Source organism: Larus michahellis, chromosome 2 (assembly GCF_964199755.1).
Source record: "Larus michahellis chromosome 2, bLarMic1.1, whole genome shotgun sequence".
NCBI classification, from domain to species: domain Eukaryota; kingdom Metazoa; phylum Chordata; class Aves; order Charadriiformes; family Laridae; genus Larus; species Larus michahellis.
The window spans coordinates 53,162,024-53,181,078 of NC_133897.1; the positions used below are offsets into that span (position 1 = coordinate 53,162,024).

The 19,055-nt window shown below is 46.0% G+C and overlaps 1 protein-coding gene across 13 annotated transcripts in view; it reads left to right on the forward strand.

Moving 5' to 3' along the window:
• The window catches only part of AOAH (acyloxyacyl hydrolase), a 116,741-nt gene that overhangs the window by 73,658 nt on the left and 24,028 nt on the right, over positions 1 to 19,055 (forward strand). For 11 of the 13 annotated variants that reach the window (XM_074575435.1, XM_074575436.1, XM_074575442.1 and 8 more), the window contains 6 exons: positions 63 to 235; positions 3,990 to 4,048; positions 4,131 to 4,190; positions 5,803 to 5,899; positions 9,020 to 9,096; positions 15,301 to 15,943. In XM_074575435.1, coding sequence (XP_074431536.1) covers positions 63 to 235; positions 3,990 to 4,048; positions 4,131 to 4,190; positions 5,803 to 5,899; positions 9,020 to 9,096; positions 15,301 to 15,429 — 595 coding nt within the window. In that variant the 3' untranslated portion in view covers positions 15,430 to 15,943. Of the gene's footprint in view, positions 1 to 62; positions 236 to 3,989; positions 4,049 to 4,130; positions 4,191 to 5,802; positions 5,900 to 9,019; positions 9,097 to 15,300; positions 15,944 to 19,055 lie in introns of those variants that run through there. The other 2 variants (XM_074575438.1, XM_074575439.1) reach the window with 1 other exon arrangement.

Sequence of the window (19,055 nt, forward strand, 5' to 3'; positions counted from 1 at the left end):
GCCTTTTGTGGGGCACAGTGTTACGTGACACAATGTCCTGTTGGCATCCTTTTCTTCTGCAGGAACCGTGACACGCTGGCTCACATGACTACACCCAAAGAAATGCTCTCCAACGTGATGCAAGCTCTGCGATACCTGGACACCCGTCTTCCAAACGGCAGCCACGTGATTTTAACAGGCTTGGTAGATGGCCGCTTTCTCTGGGATAACCTGCATGACAGATACCATCCTCTAGGTAAATATGAGAAGTTGTGGGGTCCTCCTGGTTATCTGCCTGCTTGTGTTGCCTTCTCTCCCTGAATAATTTATGACTCTATTGACAATTTCAAGCAAACCAGACAGAGTGGAGGAGATCTAAGAAATATGAGACACATATTGGCTGTGCAGCAGAAGTAGGAGAGACAGTTTACCATCCCCCAGCGCAGCACAGGGCACCTAGAGGGCAGACCCCTAACCTGCTTGGTCCTCCCCCAGATGCAACCCTCTCCATTCCAGACGAGGCTCAATACATGCTGTGGAAATGGAAACAAGCTGTTCTGCCTCAGCCTTGTCCCAGAATTGTGGCCGGCATGCCTGCACTTCATCCTGGTTCTTGTTACAGGTGGAGTCGGACATTTGGTGAACACCTCCACTCACTGATTGGTGGATGTCTTAGTAAAACTGGATGAGGGCCAGGACAGAAGATTAAGTCAGGGGGTTGCAAAAGACTGGTTAGATATTAGAGAAATAAATTTTCCGTAAGTGCTGGGTGCCTGCCACCTCCTACCCTACCTGCAGGTGTGATGATTGAAACCTCACATCATGTGCAGACAAGTTTTGGGGCATTTCTTCAGAGGGCAGTTGCTGGAAGGTGCTTTGGGACAGGGTTTTCAGACATTTGGAGGCTGCCTTTGGGAAGCTGTCATCTCAGAGTGTGCATGGAACCATACGTCTGGCCATCAACCGTGCGCCAAGCAGCAAGGAGGAATGCCATCACAGCGGGCTGCATTCATATGCAATGACGTGTGATGTCCATCCTTGGTTAGTCTGACAGCTGTGCCTCTGGAGTCGGTGTAGAAACATTTCCTTGGGGATGCGGGAGGTTGTGGGGTGGGGAAGCTTGGAAGCTGGTTGCAGAACCCCTTCTCTACAAGTTCATACCACCCCACGGTGGATAAAGAATGTGAAATACTTTATGCAGGCAGCAAAGAAAGTTTTTATGCAAACAGCTGAAGTCCCTTGTTCTCCAGTCAAGAGTGCGTACAAGGAACCATCATGGACATTCTGCTTCCAAATGATAGACCAAAGGCATGTTCTTATTTATATTTGGGTAAAGAAATCTCTTTTGCATCTAGGCAAGTGGGAAGTTGTCGTCATCTTAGTTCTCATCAGCAAAGAGAGAGAGAAGCTAAATCACATAATTAAAGCAGTAGATTACATCTTCAGATGATTTTGGCAACCACTGAGTACCAGAGCTTTTGGTAGACTGTGTGCTGTGGGTTCCCCAAGGTTTCCCAACCACTGCCAGTGACCCCACGGCTTCTGCATTATCTACTGTGGGTTATTTTACCCCTCAAAAGTACTTGCTTCTTCTCGGGAAGTCTGAGGTCTCCATTTCTATTCCTGATACCTTGTTACATTTTTTTCTAATCAGCACTATACTACTACCGATGCAAACAGAAAAAAAAAAAAAAGAAAAATAAAAGAAAAATCTTGTCCCTTTCAGGTCAGGGTGAGCCTGTGATAATTATTTTTTAGTCACATAAACACATTTCTTTCCTTGAGTGTGTGTTTATCACAGGCACAGTTCCTCTACTGGGTATCTCATTATCAGAGACAACACGTGGCATTTTTTGGCAGAAGCCAAATCAGGAGTGATTAGCTATAGGACCAGTTGGAAATTTTTCAGAGGGGCTTATTTGCCTTGGAGGGACCCAATTAATCCTAAGCAACACATTTTGCAGCAAGAGATCACTTCTGGCAGATCCTCCGACAGGTTGCGAGGAGGTTTCCCTGCTTGGCTGCCGGTCAGGCGTGACTGCCTTTCTGCCGAATCCCTGGTCCCCCTGACAGCCCATCCCAGGGCCCCATGTTCTCAGGCTACATGGGTCTGGGACATCGTTATGGTTTGAGAAACCCATAACAATTTATTGTCATTTAGACAATTACTCTATCACCCGATGACCCCTCCCCACCCAGGAACGGGAATCAAGGAAAAGAAGGAAACACAAGGGTTGAAATGTAAATAGATTTAATAGGATAAGACTAAATAATTAACAATAATACTAAAGAACCAGTATTGATCCTAATACCAATATAAAATATACAAGGACTATACTCAGCCAATTCTATCAGCAGGAGCTGTGCACTCCCAGCCGTGGACAGCAAATGTCGGACACTGCGAGCGCTACGGCTTCGGGAGGAAGGGAAGGGCTCAGGGGTCCGGCACCGGGGCAAGAAGTTCTCTGGACTGCTGCCATCAAGGGAGAGAGAGAGAGATCTTTGCAGCAAACTTTCTAATATATGTTGAATGTGATGTTCATGGTATGAAATAATCCTGCAGGCCAGCCTGGCTCAAGTGCCCAGGTCTTGCTCCTCCTCATCCCTGCACCTGGCAAGGCTCAAAAACGCTAAGACCTTGAATCCCAGATAGCATAGCTGGCTCTAAAGTAAATATTTTCACGGATTCAGACACTAGAGTCTTCTAAAAGTGTAGTTTTCTCCAGCATTAGAAGAGAAATTAGTCCTGTGTCACTCAAACCAGGACAGACATCCCCAATATCTGGGAGCAACACCAGATCTTTGAGCTCCCCATCTTTTGCTCCTCAGGCAGCTGATACTGCTGCTGGGTGATGGGCAGCCATGAGATAGGCAGGAATTGCATCCATATCACAGAGCTGCTGCAAAGCAACCCGAGGAGCCCGTTTCGCTTGGGAGAGATTATACTTTGCAGTTTCTGTGGCAGCAACAACAAAAATTGCGTATTTCAGTGCTGAAAACATAACGAAGCCTGACGGGATGATCAGTGCACTACAAACTCAGAGAACTGAGTGGCCATTTAATTTCCATCTTGGTTATAGCTACCAAAGAAGCAAAAAGGTTGAGAAAATGGATAATTTTCTCAGCAAGCCAGGCTATTGCGTAGCACAGTGAATTTTAGGGAATGTCAGCTAAGTGTTTGACTTGGTGCTTGAATTTTCTCACCCACACAAGCATATCCACTTCCCTCTGTGACAGCAAAATTGGTCCTCCCTTTTAAGGCTAACCTCTCAGAGGTAAATGCGAAACTCAGAGTATATACAGGCACCTCCAGTCTTCCCTTCAGCTTGGCGACCCCTGCATTTGTTTGGCGGGTGAGGGACACGTTAATGGATAAAATATCAGTCACGCTCCTCAGAGATTGGCACAGGCTGTGATGACTAACCGTGCACGTGAGACGAATCACCCATGAAAGGCTGGAAAGAAGCAAGAATCGTAGAATCATAGAATGTGTCGGGTTGGAAGGGACCTTTAAAGGTCACCTAGTCCAACCCCCCTGCAGTAAGCAGGGACACCTTTAACCAGATCAGGTTGCTCAGAGCCTCATCAAGCCTGGCCTTGAATGTCTCCAGGGCTGGGGCCTCCACCACCACTCTGGGCAACCTGTTCCAGTGTCTCACCGCTCTCATTGTAAAGAACTTCATCCTAATGACTAATCTAAACTTACCCTGTTCTACTTTAAAACCACTTCCCCTCGTCCTGTCACGAAGTGGCTCTGCATGCTGCCATGAAAAGCCGGAGAGTAGCAAAAGCGGCTCTGTTTGCTGTGGGGACACAGGCGGGAAAGATGCATGGGTGCCACCTCTGTTGTACCCTGGCTCTGTTGGTAGGAGGGTAACCTGGGGGTGGGTTGGGGGTCCCAGGGCACCTCTCCCCACCGAGGGGTTTAATGCATGGGAACGCACAGACCTGCAAGATGAAGTCACATTTGGCCACCAGGCACATGAAGTTTCCCCCTCTGTGCATTGCAGGGCAGCTGAACAGGGACGTCACGTACAGTCAACTTTATTCTTTCCTCAACTGCCTCCAGGTAAGGTCTCTGGCTGTAGCCTACGAGCTCCCCCCTTGCCTCTCGGCCCGCTGCTAAAGCCTCACTCCCTCTGCCCACCCAGGTGAGCCCCTGCAGCGGCTGGCTGACTCCCAACGAGACCCTCAGGAATTTGACCTCGGAGGTAAGTCTCCATGAGGTTGCCCAGGACTGTCCTCTTGCACAGACCCTCTTCCAGTTTGCCCAGTCCCTGTGTCTGAGGATGTATGCCTAATATCTCAAAGGCAAGACGTCAGCGCACTTTTTTTCTTCCAAAGGCAGGGAGAAGATGCGGAAACATCTGTATCCATCCTTTCAAATGCCTCTCAGGCTCTAGGAGGCAGCATGGTTAAGTTAAGGGATTTGTAAATGTATTCCCTTTCCAACCTCTCAGCTGCCCAAACCTGTTCTCAAGGGGTGCAATCTCCCTGAGACAAAACTGTTCAGGTTCACCTTCTTTAAGGGGAAAACGTACCTGATGAAAAAGGAAAGCTTGTGAATCAAGCAGCTGTGAGGATGAAAAGCCAGCTGCATAGATTTCACTGGCAGCGGGAGCAGGGCCCCCGAGAGCAAGAGCCTTACCCTGTCTTCATTTGGGATTTGTGCTAATCTTCCTCAGACACATTTCTGGGGACTTAATCGCCAGACGGTGTGACCAAGGAGCATCCAGGCTCAGTGCAGGAAGAGGGGACAGAGAGAACAGAGACGTCTTAAAACTCACCCTAAAAATCTGGCTGCAGAAGTGAATGTCACGTAATATCAGCCACTTATTCCCTTACGGTAGAAGCTGATTTTTTTAATCCCAGCACCCCCCTGCAGCCATGTAAAAGAGACAGTAACCAAATATCATCAAAGGTGTCATCTCTGCGTATAGCTGAATTAATGTTTGCATTCACTAAACAAAAAATATAGCCTTAATTTCACCAAGGCTTACATATGTGTTTCATTTTATGCCCTGTCCCTCTTGACTTCACAGAAGGCAATTAAGCACAGTCTTAAATCTTTGCAGGATTGCAGCTTATGTATTTGCACCAACAATACAGAGCATACAGTACATGTAACTTCTGTCCATGAACAATTCATATGTCTGCAGGGTATGAATTAATCTTCTTTCTGAGCCCCTGTCTGAAACTAATTGTCTATGTTATTATCCAAACTGCACGATTTAAATATTTAGGAGATCCTGATCTCTGTTACGGTTGTAGAAATCACACTGGATATATCAGTTAGGTAGACGCTCAATGGAGGTAATTTACTCTGATGAAAGTAAGAGCAGAATGTGGTCTGGCTAGATAAGCATTAGCACCCACAGCACACTAGCAGGAAGGATAATGGGGAAGGAGAACATTTTTCCTGTATGAAAAGTTTCAGTCTCCTTTAAGAGAAATGGAAATGAACGAGCTGCCACTCATCAAGAGGCCTCCGAAACCGAGAAATTCAGAATACTTGTGTAGGCATAGAGACACTACTAAAAGAGGTCTCCAGTAAAATAACCATATGCTGTATTAAACTTATTACACCAGCTGAGGCCTCGGTAGAACCTGCAAAGATGTACCACATGATGAGATGGGGAGCCCAAAGGCTGGTGGGGCTCACGCAAGTCCACGTATGAAGAACCCCGTTTCACCTCCTTTCCCCCAGCTGCAAGGGCAACATTAGCTTTCAAATTCCTGACCATGCATGGGTGACAGAAGCTGAATCCACGCAAAGCAGCGTGAGTAGCAATGAATTGTCATTAAATCGCTTGATTTTTGCAGAGAGCGTTACAACTTTCCAACGTCCTGAAAGAAATAGCGACATCTGAGAAATTTGCCAACTTCGATATTTTCTACATGGATTTCCCACTGAGACAAAGTAAGTTGCTTTTTTCCTGTCTTTCTCACGAAGCATTGAGTCAAGTGCTGGGCTGCTAATATGCTCCTCATATTTTAGCGCTGTACTGGGAGAAGGGCAGCGTAGGCAGCCAGCCCAGGTGACCCTGCTGGCAGGGCTGGGGACAAGGCGCGGACCCCTGATGCCATCTCCCGGCTTCCCTGGTTGGGGTAACCATGGACCTCTGCCAAGATAAGCACCTCTCCCAGGAAGAACTGGCTTCTTTCCTTAAGCACCTGCGTACTACTGTAACTTTTGACTTGAAAATCTCACAGAACTCATCCTTCTGTGATCTTAAGTGACTTTAGGTAAGCCCAGCTTCATCGCGAGGAGAAACGCGTTTGCTCTTTCTTTTTTAAAAAAGGATCAGCATGAGGTGAGAGATTGTGGGCTACATATTCAAGTAGTTAGTGATGGGAAAGTAGGAAAGCAGCTTTTTCCCTATATCCAGCCTCATCCTCCCATGTTTCAACTTATGCCTGTTTGTCTCTCCCCCTCCCACTGTGCTGTTCTCTGCTGTGAAGGGACTGGTCCCGTCCTCATCATCTTCCCATAGGCTCTTTCCCAGGGTGGACCATCCCTGTTGCTCAGCCTCCATTCATGGGGCAGAACCTCCAGCCCTGGTCACCTGGAGGCCCTCCCCGATGACATGAACTTTTACATTCCAAAAATAGTATATAATAATTGGGAAAAAAACCACTGATCAGCATATTCCCAAAGAGAGGTAGTTCCATGTTGGTCCCTCTTCAAAAATTTTGCCTGGGGACTGTATTTTAAACCCCAGCATGCAGACAGCTGAAGCCAGAGCCATGAAGGGACAGAAGCACCCTGGCAATACTTCAAAGTGTACATTTCTAACACCTCTCCCCATCAGTGCCTGGCTGTCCTTGGAAGCACGAAGCTGCCGAGGTGCCTAAGATTATTGCAAAAAAAATCTCATTTTGCAGGCAAATCCTATCAAAATTTGCCTATTTATTTTATCCTACATGACCTAATTTGGGAAGCTGGTCCTGGGTCTCGTGCAGACCGTACGGAGGAGGTAAAGAAGGGAAGATGGGAGAGGGAGTCTTTCTGTCCAAAAGTATCTCAGAGAGGTGGGCTCCACTGTCGAGTTTGATAATGTAGCACAGAGGTGCAGGATGTCCAAGTCTCTTTGCAGCTTTTGCCTCAGCTACTTAATATTTAACAAGTCATTAGGATTTGGAACAAACTACCTGCTGGGTAGGCAAATTACTTTAATAAGTTAAATGACTAACTTTAGGTAATTTATTTGCTTTCACGAAAAGAAACATCTTAATATAATTTGCTGTTCTTGATTACATCGCATTAAATAAATGAGGTAAACAAAATCACACATGCACATACAAACATCAGCTCTGGAAGACACTTTGCAAAGTTTCCTGCAGCCCTGGAGCCAACAATTCGAGCTTGCCGTCAGGAAAGCTGTCAGTTCGTGAGCGTGTGCTCAAAAGCCAGCTACGGCTGCTGACCTACTTTTCTAGTCTCCTTCTGAAGCAAGCGAAAATCCTCCCCTAAACTCTCCAGACATCAAATATTTAGCAGTGGTTGCACACTGTGACGAGTACATTGATTCCGGGCTGGCCTGGGCACCTATATACATAGCAGCTCCCAGCTTTCTTGGAGTAAAATTTGAGTATCCTAGAATTTATTGTGGATTTAATGGACGTTCAAGCTCAGATGTTGCCTTTGGCTGAAGAACTTAGTGGTTCCTCTACGAAGCAGTGCAATAAATAGGGGGATAGGGGTTGATTGTTTTGGATTTTTCTTGGTGTGGATGGGAGCAAGCTCTAGTCTAGTCTAGCCAGGGCAATAGGCACTTTTAAGACAATAAGACATAATCAAGTGGTGGGTATTTGTTCAACTGCTCTAGGATTTTTGGAGGTCAAGTCTAATGGTCTAAATTCACCTATCTTGATATAAACCTCAGTTATTTTACTTCCTCCTCTGCTGTTTCTGACAGTGGAACAGTAGCCCCTCTACAAAGTAAAAAACGATACACAGTCTCAAACTCAACATATAGCATCATATATAAGGAGTTAGGCAAGCTCACCCTGTGCATCTGCATGCGCACTCCGTGGTGTAATCTAAATATTGCAAATTTGAAACAAAGCTCCAAGCCCTGTGTCTTGAAACAGCTTACTTTGGGTGTTGACTAAAGCATCTCAAGTAGGTTTCTATAGTCGAAGTGGGAATATCGCCCTTTCTGTGAATTCAAAATTAGTATGGGGACGCAGCCGTCATTTTTTTGAGACAATAGCCGGGGTCCAATAAACAGCGATGAGTCTAGGTCAGAACTGCGGTGCTTGAACGGAGAACACTTTCCTCCTGACAGGAGGCCTGCGTAACGCTATTAAGAATTCGTAATCTGTCATTATAAAAGAAATTATTGAATTTACAGTCTGTTAGTGGCATATCCACTAGTCCCATGTTTGATCACTCCGCAGCCCTTTTGAAGGGAGAAAGCTTTTTACTTCTCTAATGGCTCTGGGGCTTACAGCACAGCGTCATTTGCATTGAATGTCATGCTTATGTAATTCAAAAGGTTATTTTGTTGGAGTTGAAAAAGACCGCTCAGAAGAGAAGTAACTGGAAATGACAGTCTAGTCCTGCAGACATCAGCCCATGCGAATATTGTGTTACCATCTCTTTCTCTAGAAAGCGCTACTTTCTTCATGTCTCTTATTTTTTTGCACTGCTGAAGATGCAACTGAAAATGGGAAATGCACAAGTACTAGATCAGTATTAAATAATTTACAGCCTTACTTGCTACGGCATCCATCTTAGTTGTGAGGGAAAGTGAATTGTTTTACGATCTTTTATGTTCAAAGTGCTTCCTTGCATAAATATCGCAGAGAAAAAAAAAATTACAATAAAGGCCTAAATACTGCCCCGAGGAGAAGGGATTGTACACAATATTGGCTCTGACAACTTTATATGAATTATCATAATCTTCATGCAGAGCTGTCCTGTGTTTAAAAATACCAGCGGTGCTGTGAGAAAGCTGGGGGGGGTGGTACATCTCCGGGCGGGCGCCTACGTGTTCCCCGGTGGTAACCCCTCCGCTTACGTTCTTCTTGGCAGCGGCTGAGGAGTGGCGCAAGATGGGAGGCCAGCCCTGGCAGCTGATCGAACCAGTCGATGGATTCCATCCCAGCCAGGTAAAAACCCGGCCCCAGCAGATGGGTGGGATGCCAGCGCCCGCCGCTGCCCGAGGCACCCGGTCGGACAGCCACGGGGATGCGGGTCGGGGGGGATTCCTCTTTTGAAAGAGGTGATGGCTTTAGCCCCAGAGCAGACGTCCCCCTTTCAGCCAGCTGCACTCTGTTCTAACTCCTGCAAGGTCTTCTGCTGCTTCCCTTCTCTCGTTGACCAGTAGACCCTGGCCAAACAGCTCTTAAGCCACAAACCCAGACCCTTGCCATGTAGGCTCGCTACCGGCCTGCTCGAACACCCGCAGGAATTTTGTGGGATCAGGGCAGCAACGCAGCTCTGGGAAAACCCGAGGGACGCCCCCCTCCAGCCCTGCCCCTGCCCTGCAGCCTCCGAGGCCATGGGTTTCCCCACCGCAGCTGTCTTTTTGAAGCTATACCTTTAAATTGCTTTACGGTCTGCGGATACATGTATGAAGAAGTTTCCTCCCACTTGCTTGATCTCCAAGGATGGGTGGCAGGGGAAGGTTTAGAGTCAGAAATAAATGAAAGGGAAGGAGAAGGAGCTGCTCCGCTGTAACTCCTTGCTTGGGTTCGATAACCTACTGTGAGGTCGCCTCATTCCCACCATATTCCCTTCAAAGGAGTTTTTTTTTTGACTCTGTGAAATGCGTGGACAGAGCACGTTCTGCAATCAGCTACAAACAAAGCCAATTGGTTCTCTACACTCTAGCTTCAGGTTTCAAATATGTACGCAAAGCAAAGCAGCAGCCAGTCTTCCCCATACCGCCCTAAGAAAAACTGCACGTGAGCTGGAATCCCGCATGCAGTCTGTGGCAGCAACCACAGGGCACAGCCTGGCCAGGGCTCTCCTGCCGGTCACAACGTGGTCACCCCCAGCCACTGAGTCAACACGGGGCAGTGGGCAAGTCCCGAAAATAAAGGCCACCCTGCTTCCCTGCGCTTTTCAATCTTGACTCTTCAGATCAAGAATGAGACTGGGCTAAATTATGAGGGGACAAATTGCAGGAGGTGGGTGAGATGGAGAGGGACAGCAGAGCTGATTTTCCCCTCTCTGCCAGAGCGCTCTGCCCGACAGCAGCTGCTCTCCATCCCCTCATCTCATACTTAGCAATGAGAAGTTTCTTGCTACTTACTGCTGTGAGCAAACGAGCCCTCAAAGCGGCCAGCTCCACTCCCAACATGCCTGCCCTGCCCAGGGGTGCAGGCCTGGGCAGCAGTTGGTAGGAGGAGGGACAATCCTTGGTGATGTTTCTCTGGTGTATGATAATGTGTGCCATGGCCATATTCTCTCTGCCACGGCGAGAGCAGTTTGGAGAAAGCTGTTGTCTAGGGCACCGCTGCCTTCCTCCATGCTGCTGGCTGCACACCCACTTCCACCCCGGCATGACCAAGCCGTGTGAGCAAACCCCACCATGCCACCCAGCCAACAGTAGCTCTCGGCAGGTCCCCCTGCTCAAAAGCACGAGGTGAATTTCTGGACCAGTTTTATGATGTGAGTTAACACGCCATATATATTCACTGCCACCACCAAATGACCCGATGCAATACCGTCTTCCACGCTGGGAAAGAGCAGTCTGTGGAGAAGCACTTCAATGGGAGCACATTGCAAGCTCTGATGGATTCCAACATTTCAGCAGCTTCCCCATTGACTGTGCTGACAGTTCAGCCAGTGGGGAATGGCGGGGGGAAGTCCAAAGCCAAAATACAGGCTTCGGTTGCTATCTTTTACATCCATGCCAGTCAGCCGAAGAAATATGGCAGCTTGCTTAGCCTTGCCAAGTCAAAAGAGGCTCCTGTTTGAAGAGGGACTCCTTCATAGCAGAAATTCCTGCCTGGCTCCCAGGCAGTACCAGGAGAGAGCTGCATGAATGTATGAGCTCGCAGCCCAGGGACGTGGAGAAAGCGCGTCTGGATTTTTTGCTGCAGGCCTTTTGCAAGGAAGCAATTAGAGAAAGCTTGGCAAATGAAACAAGAGCAAAAACAGTGACGAAATGAACCCCATTCCCATCTCTGCCATCTGGGGAAACGGTGCAATACAAAGAGCCTGGAGTGAAGAAGAAAAGATCTTTGCATTATTTTTGTGCCTTATCCTGAGGCTGGCCCGAGGCTTCTTATAACCCCCAGCAACAGGCCACCATGGGAGCCAAGCTCGCCAGACCACATTTTTTCATCCAGGCTCTTGCCCGTGTCCCATATCCCACCAGCAGCTGAAAGGCAGCACAGAGTTGAAGGCAGCAAGTATTTATCTTAAAGGGATCCCGCCTAAGCCAAAAGAAAATTACAAAAGGGCATTGAAAGGCAGCCGCAAACCTACACGCAGCCCCCGGAGTGCCGAGCTGCAGGATCCGGTGAAGCGCTGCCATATTTCACTCCCTCAGGACCTGGCATCCTGCAGCGGTTATGATCTCCCCCTCCTGCTGTTAGGATGACGTTAATGCTTTTATAGGTACATTTTCCCTTACAGTCAAGGTGCCAGCTGTAGATATGCCTCACTTCAAGTGAGTTATTGCCCTTCTAGGATTTATTAATTAGCCTTATCCAAACATCCACTGCTTTAAATCCATTTTTCTTTTCCTGCTAGTATACAGAATCTGTTATCAACATACCACTATTTGGACCAAGACGTAGCACTCTGCTCCGAAAGAGTGGCTCTCTTAATAAAAAGAAGGGGAAGTGTGAGCAGAGAGTGCTATTTAAGAGGACGCTTGAGAGAGATGATAAACAAGTCACTCACTCCTCATACTAGTTTTATTTAAAGTTTTACTTTCTACCGACGTGAATGCCTCTGGCCAGGTACGGCTCTTATACCGTATAGAGCTGCCTTGCGGGAGAGGATTGATGCTGTGCAGCTCCTCAAGCGAATGGGGGCTCTTACTCCAACCTCTGCAGCTATTCCCCACGCTTCACGTACAGCTCGACTAATAAACACGATGGATAAGACCTAGCCTGGGCATTGCTACTGAATTTTCTCTCTGAAGATCTCAAAGCACTTGACAAATATTCACAAATCTTTGAATTGAGCAGCACTCCAAGGAAAGCATAAAGATTTTAGCTCTTGCCGTCAGATGCAGAGAAAATTTGGAGTCTGGAATACAAGAACCGCAGTGCCCCTCTCTGCCAAGGGTGGGCTGGAAGGGTACCGCGATTCCTAGTCTTTGTGATACAGCAGTGGGCAGGATAAACTGGTGTCTGCCCCTGGATTTCACCGGCTGTTTATCTGCTGTCTCTTTAATTAAAAAAAAAAAACAACAACAAAACAACAACTTGCTGATATAAACATGGCAGAAGCAAGTGTCAGCATGTATACCCAGTAGTCCAGCTATGTAGGAAGGATGTGGAAGGGAACTGAACCTCCCTAACTGAGAGTTGCGTGCGTAGCATTGCAAGAAGGAAAAGAAAAAAAGAAAAAAGGTAAAATTCTCCCTGTCCCATTGGAGCTATTCTGGCTTTTCATGCATTGGAAAAAGGCTAGGTTAGGACACTCAGGCAAGAAAAACTAGACCCCACAGTTCCCACTCCAGGCAGTATTTTATTTTATATTCAAAAACCCTTGGAAGAAGGGATAAACACCAAGTGCTTATTTGTTTAGCCCAGAACTTCATTCCTTACTTCAAATTTCTTCGGGACAGGGGGTGGGGGGTGGGATGTCCCTGCAAGTTTTTATTAAGTCGCAAAACAGAAGGCTGCAAACAGGACACTCATTGTTGGCATAACTGCATTCCTTTTAAGTTTCAAAGCTAAAATTTGGCTCTGTGAGGTGTTTTTTCCAACACAGCCAACTCAGGCCAGAGGTGGAGGAAATTCACAGCGCTTACTTTTGACACCTAACAGCAAAATGCATCACTCGGTCTGTCTCAGTTCCCTCTAGAGCTGTCTCTGAGACACCGTGCCTCAAAGTCCGGCTCAGTTGTCCTTGGAAGAAATCTGACTTTCTCTTCCCATTGACTATAGTGGAAGCCCAGGGACCTTTTTTCCAGCACCTCTCCCTTACTATGAAATCTCACTGCAAACCCTTCTGAGTGCCAGATGGCTTCAAGGACATATTACTTCTCTCTAGAACAGCTGATTGCTTTGTTTGGATGACGGGGCCATGCATTTCAACAAGATCCTGCATAAATGGCTTTGTTTCTTGCTTTTTATGAAGCTACCAGGGAGAACGCGGAAGCCCTGAGCATCACAAACTGGAACCTGAGATGCTTGGAAGATTCTTGATGATTATGTACAGTCAGGAAAGCACAGCTTGAGCATGATTAGATTCTCCCTTTTCTCTTTCCTTAAGACATAGCAAAGCACATTCCAGCCAGAAAAAAAAAAAAAAAAAAAAAGAAAAAGCTGAAGTGGCGCATATCAGATGAGTTGGGTATTTACCCTTTGCCGAGAGGCATCTCCATCGCCAGCTTGGTGCAAGAGGAGGAAACAGATAGCCAAAAGCTGCTGAAATAACACAGCCACCTCCCAGCTGCACTCCCCCAGGGGTCTATGAGGAATAGGTAATATGTCAATTAAAATATTGCTTAGGGGTTGTTGTCCTCACAAAAAAAAATTAACTGCAAAAAACGCATGAATTGTAGCGGGTCTCAGAGCACAAGAGCTTTGGAATTTAGAAAAGACCTACAAGAAAAGTGATTTCTAGAATCATGAACCCTTCTCTGTGCCACGCTACTCAGCCAGAGTAGATTACCGATACCATACGTGAAATGATGTCTGAGCAGGAGCCACATAGTCTAAGTACATATGCCTTAAATTTCAGTCAACAGTAGTCTGAACACTGTAGAGCATACTTCCAGCGATATTTTTGCAGAAGGTGCACCACAGACTCTGCTAAAAAACATACAGAAGGCTTAGGGACTTGTAAAGAAGGTCTGGAGACGATCATACCAGAACAGACCACTTTGACAGAGACTGGTCTCAGCCCTCTGGCAGACATAGGGTGTCCCAGAAGAGCCATGTTTGGTCACGTTAGAAATTTTGACGAGGAGAAAACACCCTATTGCACAGTCTCCCCATCCCTCTCCCCTGCCCCAATTCCTCCGTTAGCTTAATGAGACCTTGAATGACCAGAATCTAAGAGCTTCCACCCCACAAAAGTGTCTCTTTGACACAAACTCTGAATAAAAGGAGGGTTTTGTCTTCTGGCCCATCATTACAGCTTCTTTCAAAAGCACAAGATTAAAAAAGATGCGCATAAAAAATTCCCCAAAGGCTCCAGTGTGTTCCCAGACTGCAAAACAACAGTATCCAAATAGTTTGATTCCATAAACCCATCTCGGCCCTTAAAAAAAAAAAAAAAAAGGCTTTGTTAGACCTGTTTAAACCTTATAATTACAATCAATGTCAGAGCGCGTTGTAGGGTTGAAAGTAAAGTTACCACATAAGCAAAGTATTACTGTAGGTCATAAGTTAGAACAAAAATGCATTAGCAAGCTGTGAAAACTCAAAGGAGAATCAGGCTGTTCTCTCCCTTTCTGCTACCCAGGCAATACAGCAGATACAATTTCTCTTTGGTGCATAACTTGTAGGGCAAAAACCTCTACGAAAGCTGGAATGGTTCTGACATCCAGGAGAAAAGCTATTTTATCACTTCTGCAGGTCTCATGGAAAAAAGCTTTGGAGACAACCAGCAGCAGGCGTGAACTTAGAGCATCAGAGCGGGGTAGTTTGGAACCTAGATATAATTTGGCCTCTTTTTCCTCAGCACCTATGGTTTCCTTACAGGATAGGAGAGAGAATTAGAAGTAGAAGCAGAATCTATTAGAAGTATCAGAGGCATTTAGGAGCATGAATTCCTTTGGGCTTGCAAGAGTTTTATGCGTTATGTCCAAGCGATGCTTTTGAAATACTTTCAAAATGGTTTTTTTGGGGAAAAAAAACCCAAAACAAATCAGACTCTACGGCTTTTGAATAGAAGTTTACAGACCAGACATCATAGGCATGGTTGGAGACTATTGTTAGACCAAAAGACTGGTCAGGAGGGTTGCAGATGTATGGTCCTCACCTTACTTTTACTGTTCAGAAGGATTTTCCCCCCATTTAAGCAGCTGGAGTAGGGTATTTTCTTTGGTTAGAGGTTACGGTCCATCACGTGGCCGTACAGGGGAGTCTTCTTTCTGGTGGGATGTCCTAAATGCTGGCATGAAACAGCTATGTTGTAGAGGCACAAGAAATGGATAGTATTTGTGCTGTTTGCAGATTGCGGCAGCCCTTGGGACAAGCATCACCTGGCGGAAGGCGCTGCACGAATGGCCTCATGTGCTTGGGAAGGAGAATCCATTCAACCACCAGATTGAAGCCATATTCAAAGACCAAGGCGGACACTGACTTCCAAACTGCCGGAGCCTTGACGCTGTTTGCGGTGACGCTTCCTGGTGCGTTCCACGGAACAGGATGATTAAAGACACGCATACAAAAAAAAAGGGGGAGGGCAAGTTATCCGAGCCAGTAGCAGTGGGCATAACACAACAGCATTCTTTTCAGTTTGTATCTCACCTGCACAAGTAGGCTATGCTTTTTCTGTGGAGCTACCAAAATAAAAATCAAAGGGTATCTGCCAGCTAGACCATTTATTGTACTGGTTTGCAAATCTGTGCATTTGGTTTTTTTCCATATACATAGCAAACTCCTAGCCCTACTTCATATTTTTTTGCCCCCTGCAGAACACGATTTCCCGGCTTTCCATTTGTACCGTTTCAGCTGTTAAACTGATCCCAAAAAGGAGGGGGGGGCGGGGTGAGAAACCCCAAACTCATTATGTTGCTATAAATTGTGTGTATGTAATTGCCCCAACTGTCAATACATTATTTAAGCTGCTATTTGCTTATTAAAATGTGCCAGGAATAACAAGGCGCTAGAATTTTGATTTGCCAGGCAGCGTTCGCGCAGGCTGACTGAGCACAGGTTCTCTTCCCCCCCCACACCATTAACAAGACAGTAACTTGACAACCCTTCATGTATTTAAAACAGGTTGCTTTTCCAAGCTTTAATACATCTTTACTCTTTTGCTTCCTAACCAATACGATATACCCGGCCCTGTGTCTTTCACAGGCACAGCCCAGGGAATCGCTGGAGATGCTGGGCAGCCCTTATCTGCTCTACTTCATGCAGACTTGAAGGCTGAGAACTACTAGTTTTTTCACCATTTTATCCAATGCCTTTAGCAAAATAAGTAAATTAGTATTACAAAATTAGAGACAGCTCTACCCTACTCACAACCTTACCGGTGACGAAGGGATCAGGCAGCATAAAATAGCATTAATTACAGGTGGAAAAAAAACCTGGGAAATAGAAAGCGTTAATGTGACATGACCAAAACCCACCCAAACCAGCCACAGCTCAGGTAGAATCGCTCTGCTCTTTCTGCCGGACACATCCCTTGCGTAAGGCTGCGACACCATGAGCCAGCTCTCAGGCTGTGATCCAAACAAAAGGAGATGGCCTGGCCGCGTATGGACATTAGCACGTTGGCCATGGCTACCGGAGATGCATCTGCTCCATATTTTGAATAGGCAGAGGATGACTTGGCTAACGCTAATTTGATTGAAGAACGTATTATTGCTATCCTACATCCTCTTCCTTTTTTTTTTTTTTTTTTTTTTTTTAAGAGTACAGTCAATGCCGCATCTTTTATTAATGTAAAAATTCCTCTGGGACAACTGCTAACATTTAAGCAAATATTCAAGTCACCTACTTTAGGAAACCGAAGGGAATACATTCCTTAATTGAATGATACTCACTAATAAGGCCCCAATTCATTCAAGGCGTTTAGATGTTACCAAAATACCCAGTCTCCCAAGAAACGCTTTCAACTCCACAGAGGAAGGTGCCTGAGGAAGGCTATTTTGCACTAGAAGGAAAAGGAGATGCACCTGCTTCCTGCGCAAATTCTCTCCACCAAACAGCAGAACATTCGAGGCGCACTGGCCAGGTGGAACACCTTCTGACTATTTTTTATTACCTATTCAGGCTTCCTATCTTTCATTAAAAACAACGCAAGGCCAGAAACAAGCGTATCCACGTGTTTTTACTATAGACCAAGTACAGCCCAGACAATAATTATAGAATATCAGATAGTTTCCTCTACACCAAAATACGGAAACGTAGCAATTAAAAGGGGGAAGGGAACAGTATGTGTATAGAAGCCACATTTTCAAGCGATCTCATTGCAAATTGTTGTATTTCATTTGAGGTTGGGATTTAATAACGCCAATTAGGAGTTTTACAAGCTGGTAAAACTGAAATTTCCTCAGCTAAAATAAGCTTCGTCGCCCAGAGCAAAGCATTTTCCATTTATAGGCTTTCTTATTAGCGAACATCTTGAATTTCTGAACAACCCAGGGCAGGGGGGAGGGGGAAAAGAGCTTTCTTATAGAATTAGAACAGCATCTTCTCAATCAAAGGTGGCCTGAAACCCCCATTAGCTGAACCCCAAAGCAAAGCTCTCAGATGTGCCCAGGCGGTGTCGGAGGGACTTGGTGAGACAGTCTTGCCACCGGCTGAAGGAGCACTGACCAAACCCTGCGTCCTCATGCCTCGAAGGCGAGCTCTGCGACTCAGAATTAGAAGCTGGCTGTATGCAGAAACTTGATTTGTTAACTAAGGCAGTAGCTATTTGGAAATAAAGATCAATTTGGGGCCTGTTAAGCTTTCAGCTTTTACAACCACTATGTTTCTCCATTATTTCAAAGAATGCAAAAAATCAGCTGAAGAGCTGCACCCCCAACCATCAATCACTTAACCAGTACCACTCTAAAAATAAACATCCTATATTTAAAGAAATGCTTCTGAAAAAGCTTGTTTATTCTAAAGCAGTAACGAACGCTGAATCCTAGTCTATTCCATTAGTTTAACTGTCTCATGGTGCTTAGATTGGTTGAAGGTGACAAATGCATGGGGAAGAGAGAAATAAACGGGGGGGGGGGAAGTTTCTCTTGGAAAGCTAAGTGTAGTTCCATGAAATTCAAACTTTATGGCACTACAGCTTTCTAGAAGGAATGGTCTATCAAGGCCTTTTTTTGGGGAGAGTTAGAGCACGTGAATACAGGGGGGATTATGTCACGGGCCAGTTGCAACGCACAGCACCTGGGAAGGGTTTCTTTGATGTTATTCTGTTCATAAACGGTTTTTACAAAGCTGTGAGCTTGCTTTGAAATCATATAGTAGGAGCTATTTTTGAGGTATAGAACACCTATAGATACCTGAAGCTATTTGAATTGATGCCATCTGGCCTCTTCAAAAAGGATCTGCTAGAAATATGAAAAAATAAGTTTGCCAACAATTTTGAAAAATTTTCCACAGCTCACCCTTAAGAGCAGGAGAATCATAGAATGGTTAGAGTTGGAAGGGACATTAAAGGTCATCTAGTTCCAACCCCCCTGCCATGGGCAGGGACACCTCCCACTAGACCAGGCTGCTCAAAGCCCCATCCAGCCTGGCCTTGAACACCTCCAGGGATGGGGCATCCACAGCTTCCCTGGGCAACCTGTTCTAGTGCCTCACCACCCTCACAGTAAAGAACTTCTTCCTGATATCTTATCATATGCTGTGATCTAAATCTACCCTCTTTCAGTTTGAGGCCATTACCCTGTGTCCTATCACTACACTCCCTGATAAAAAGTCCCTCCCCGTCCTTCCTGTAGGCCCCCTTTAGGTACTGGGAGGCCACTGTAAGGCCTCTTCAGAGCCTTCTCTTCTCCAGGCTGAACAACCCCAACTCTCTCAGCCTGTCCTCATGAACACACACAGATTCTACAAATGGATAATAGCCCAACTAAACTATAAGCAGATACATCTAAAGTTACAAGCAGTTCATGGTAACTGCCCACAAACAATCTGGCCTCCCCACTACAAAATGGGCTAACTGCCCCTCAGGCATGACTATCTTCCCAAATCAAGTGGTAGTTTGGGATATGCATACGGAATAGAATCCTTTCATAAACATTGTGTGGGGT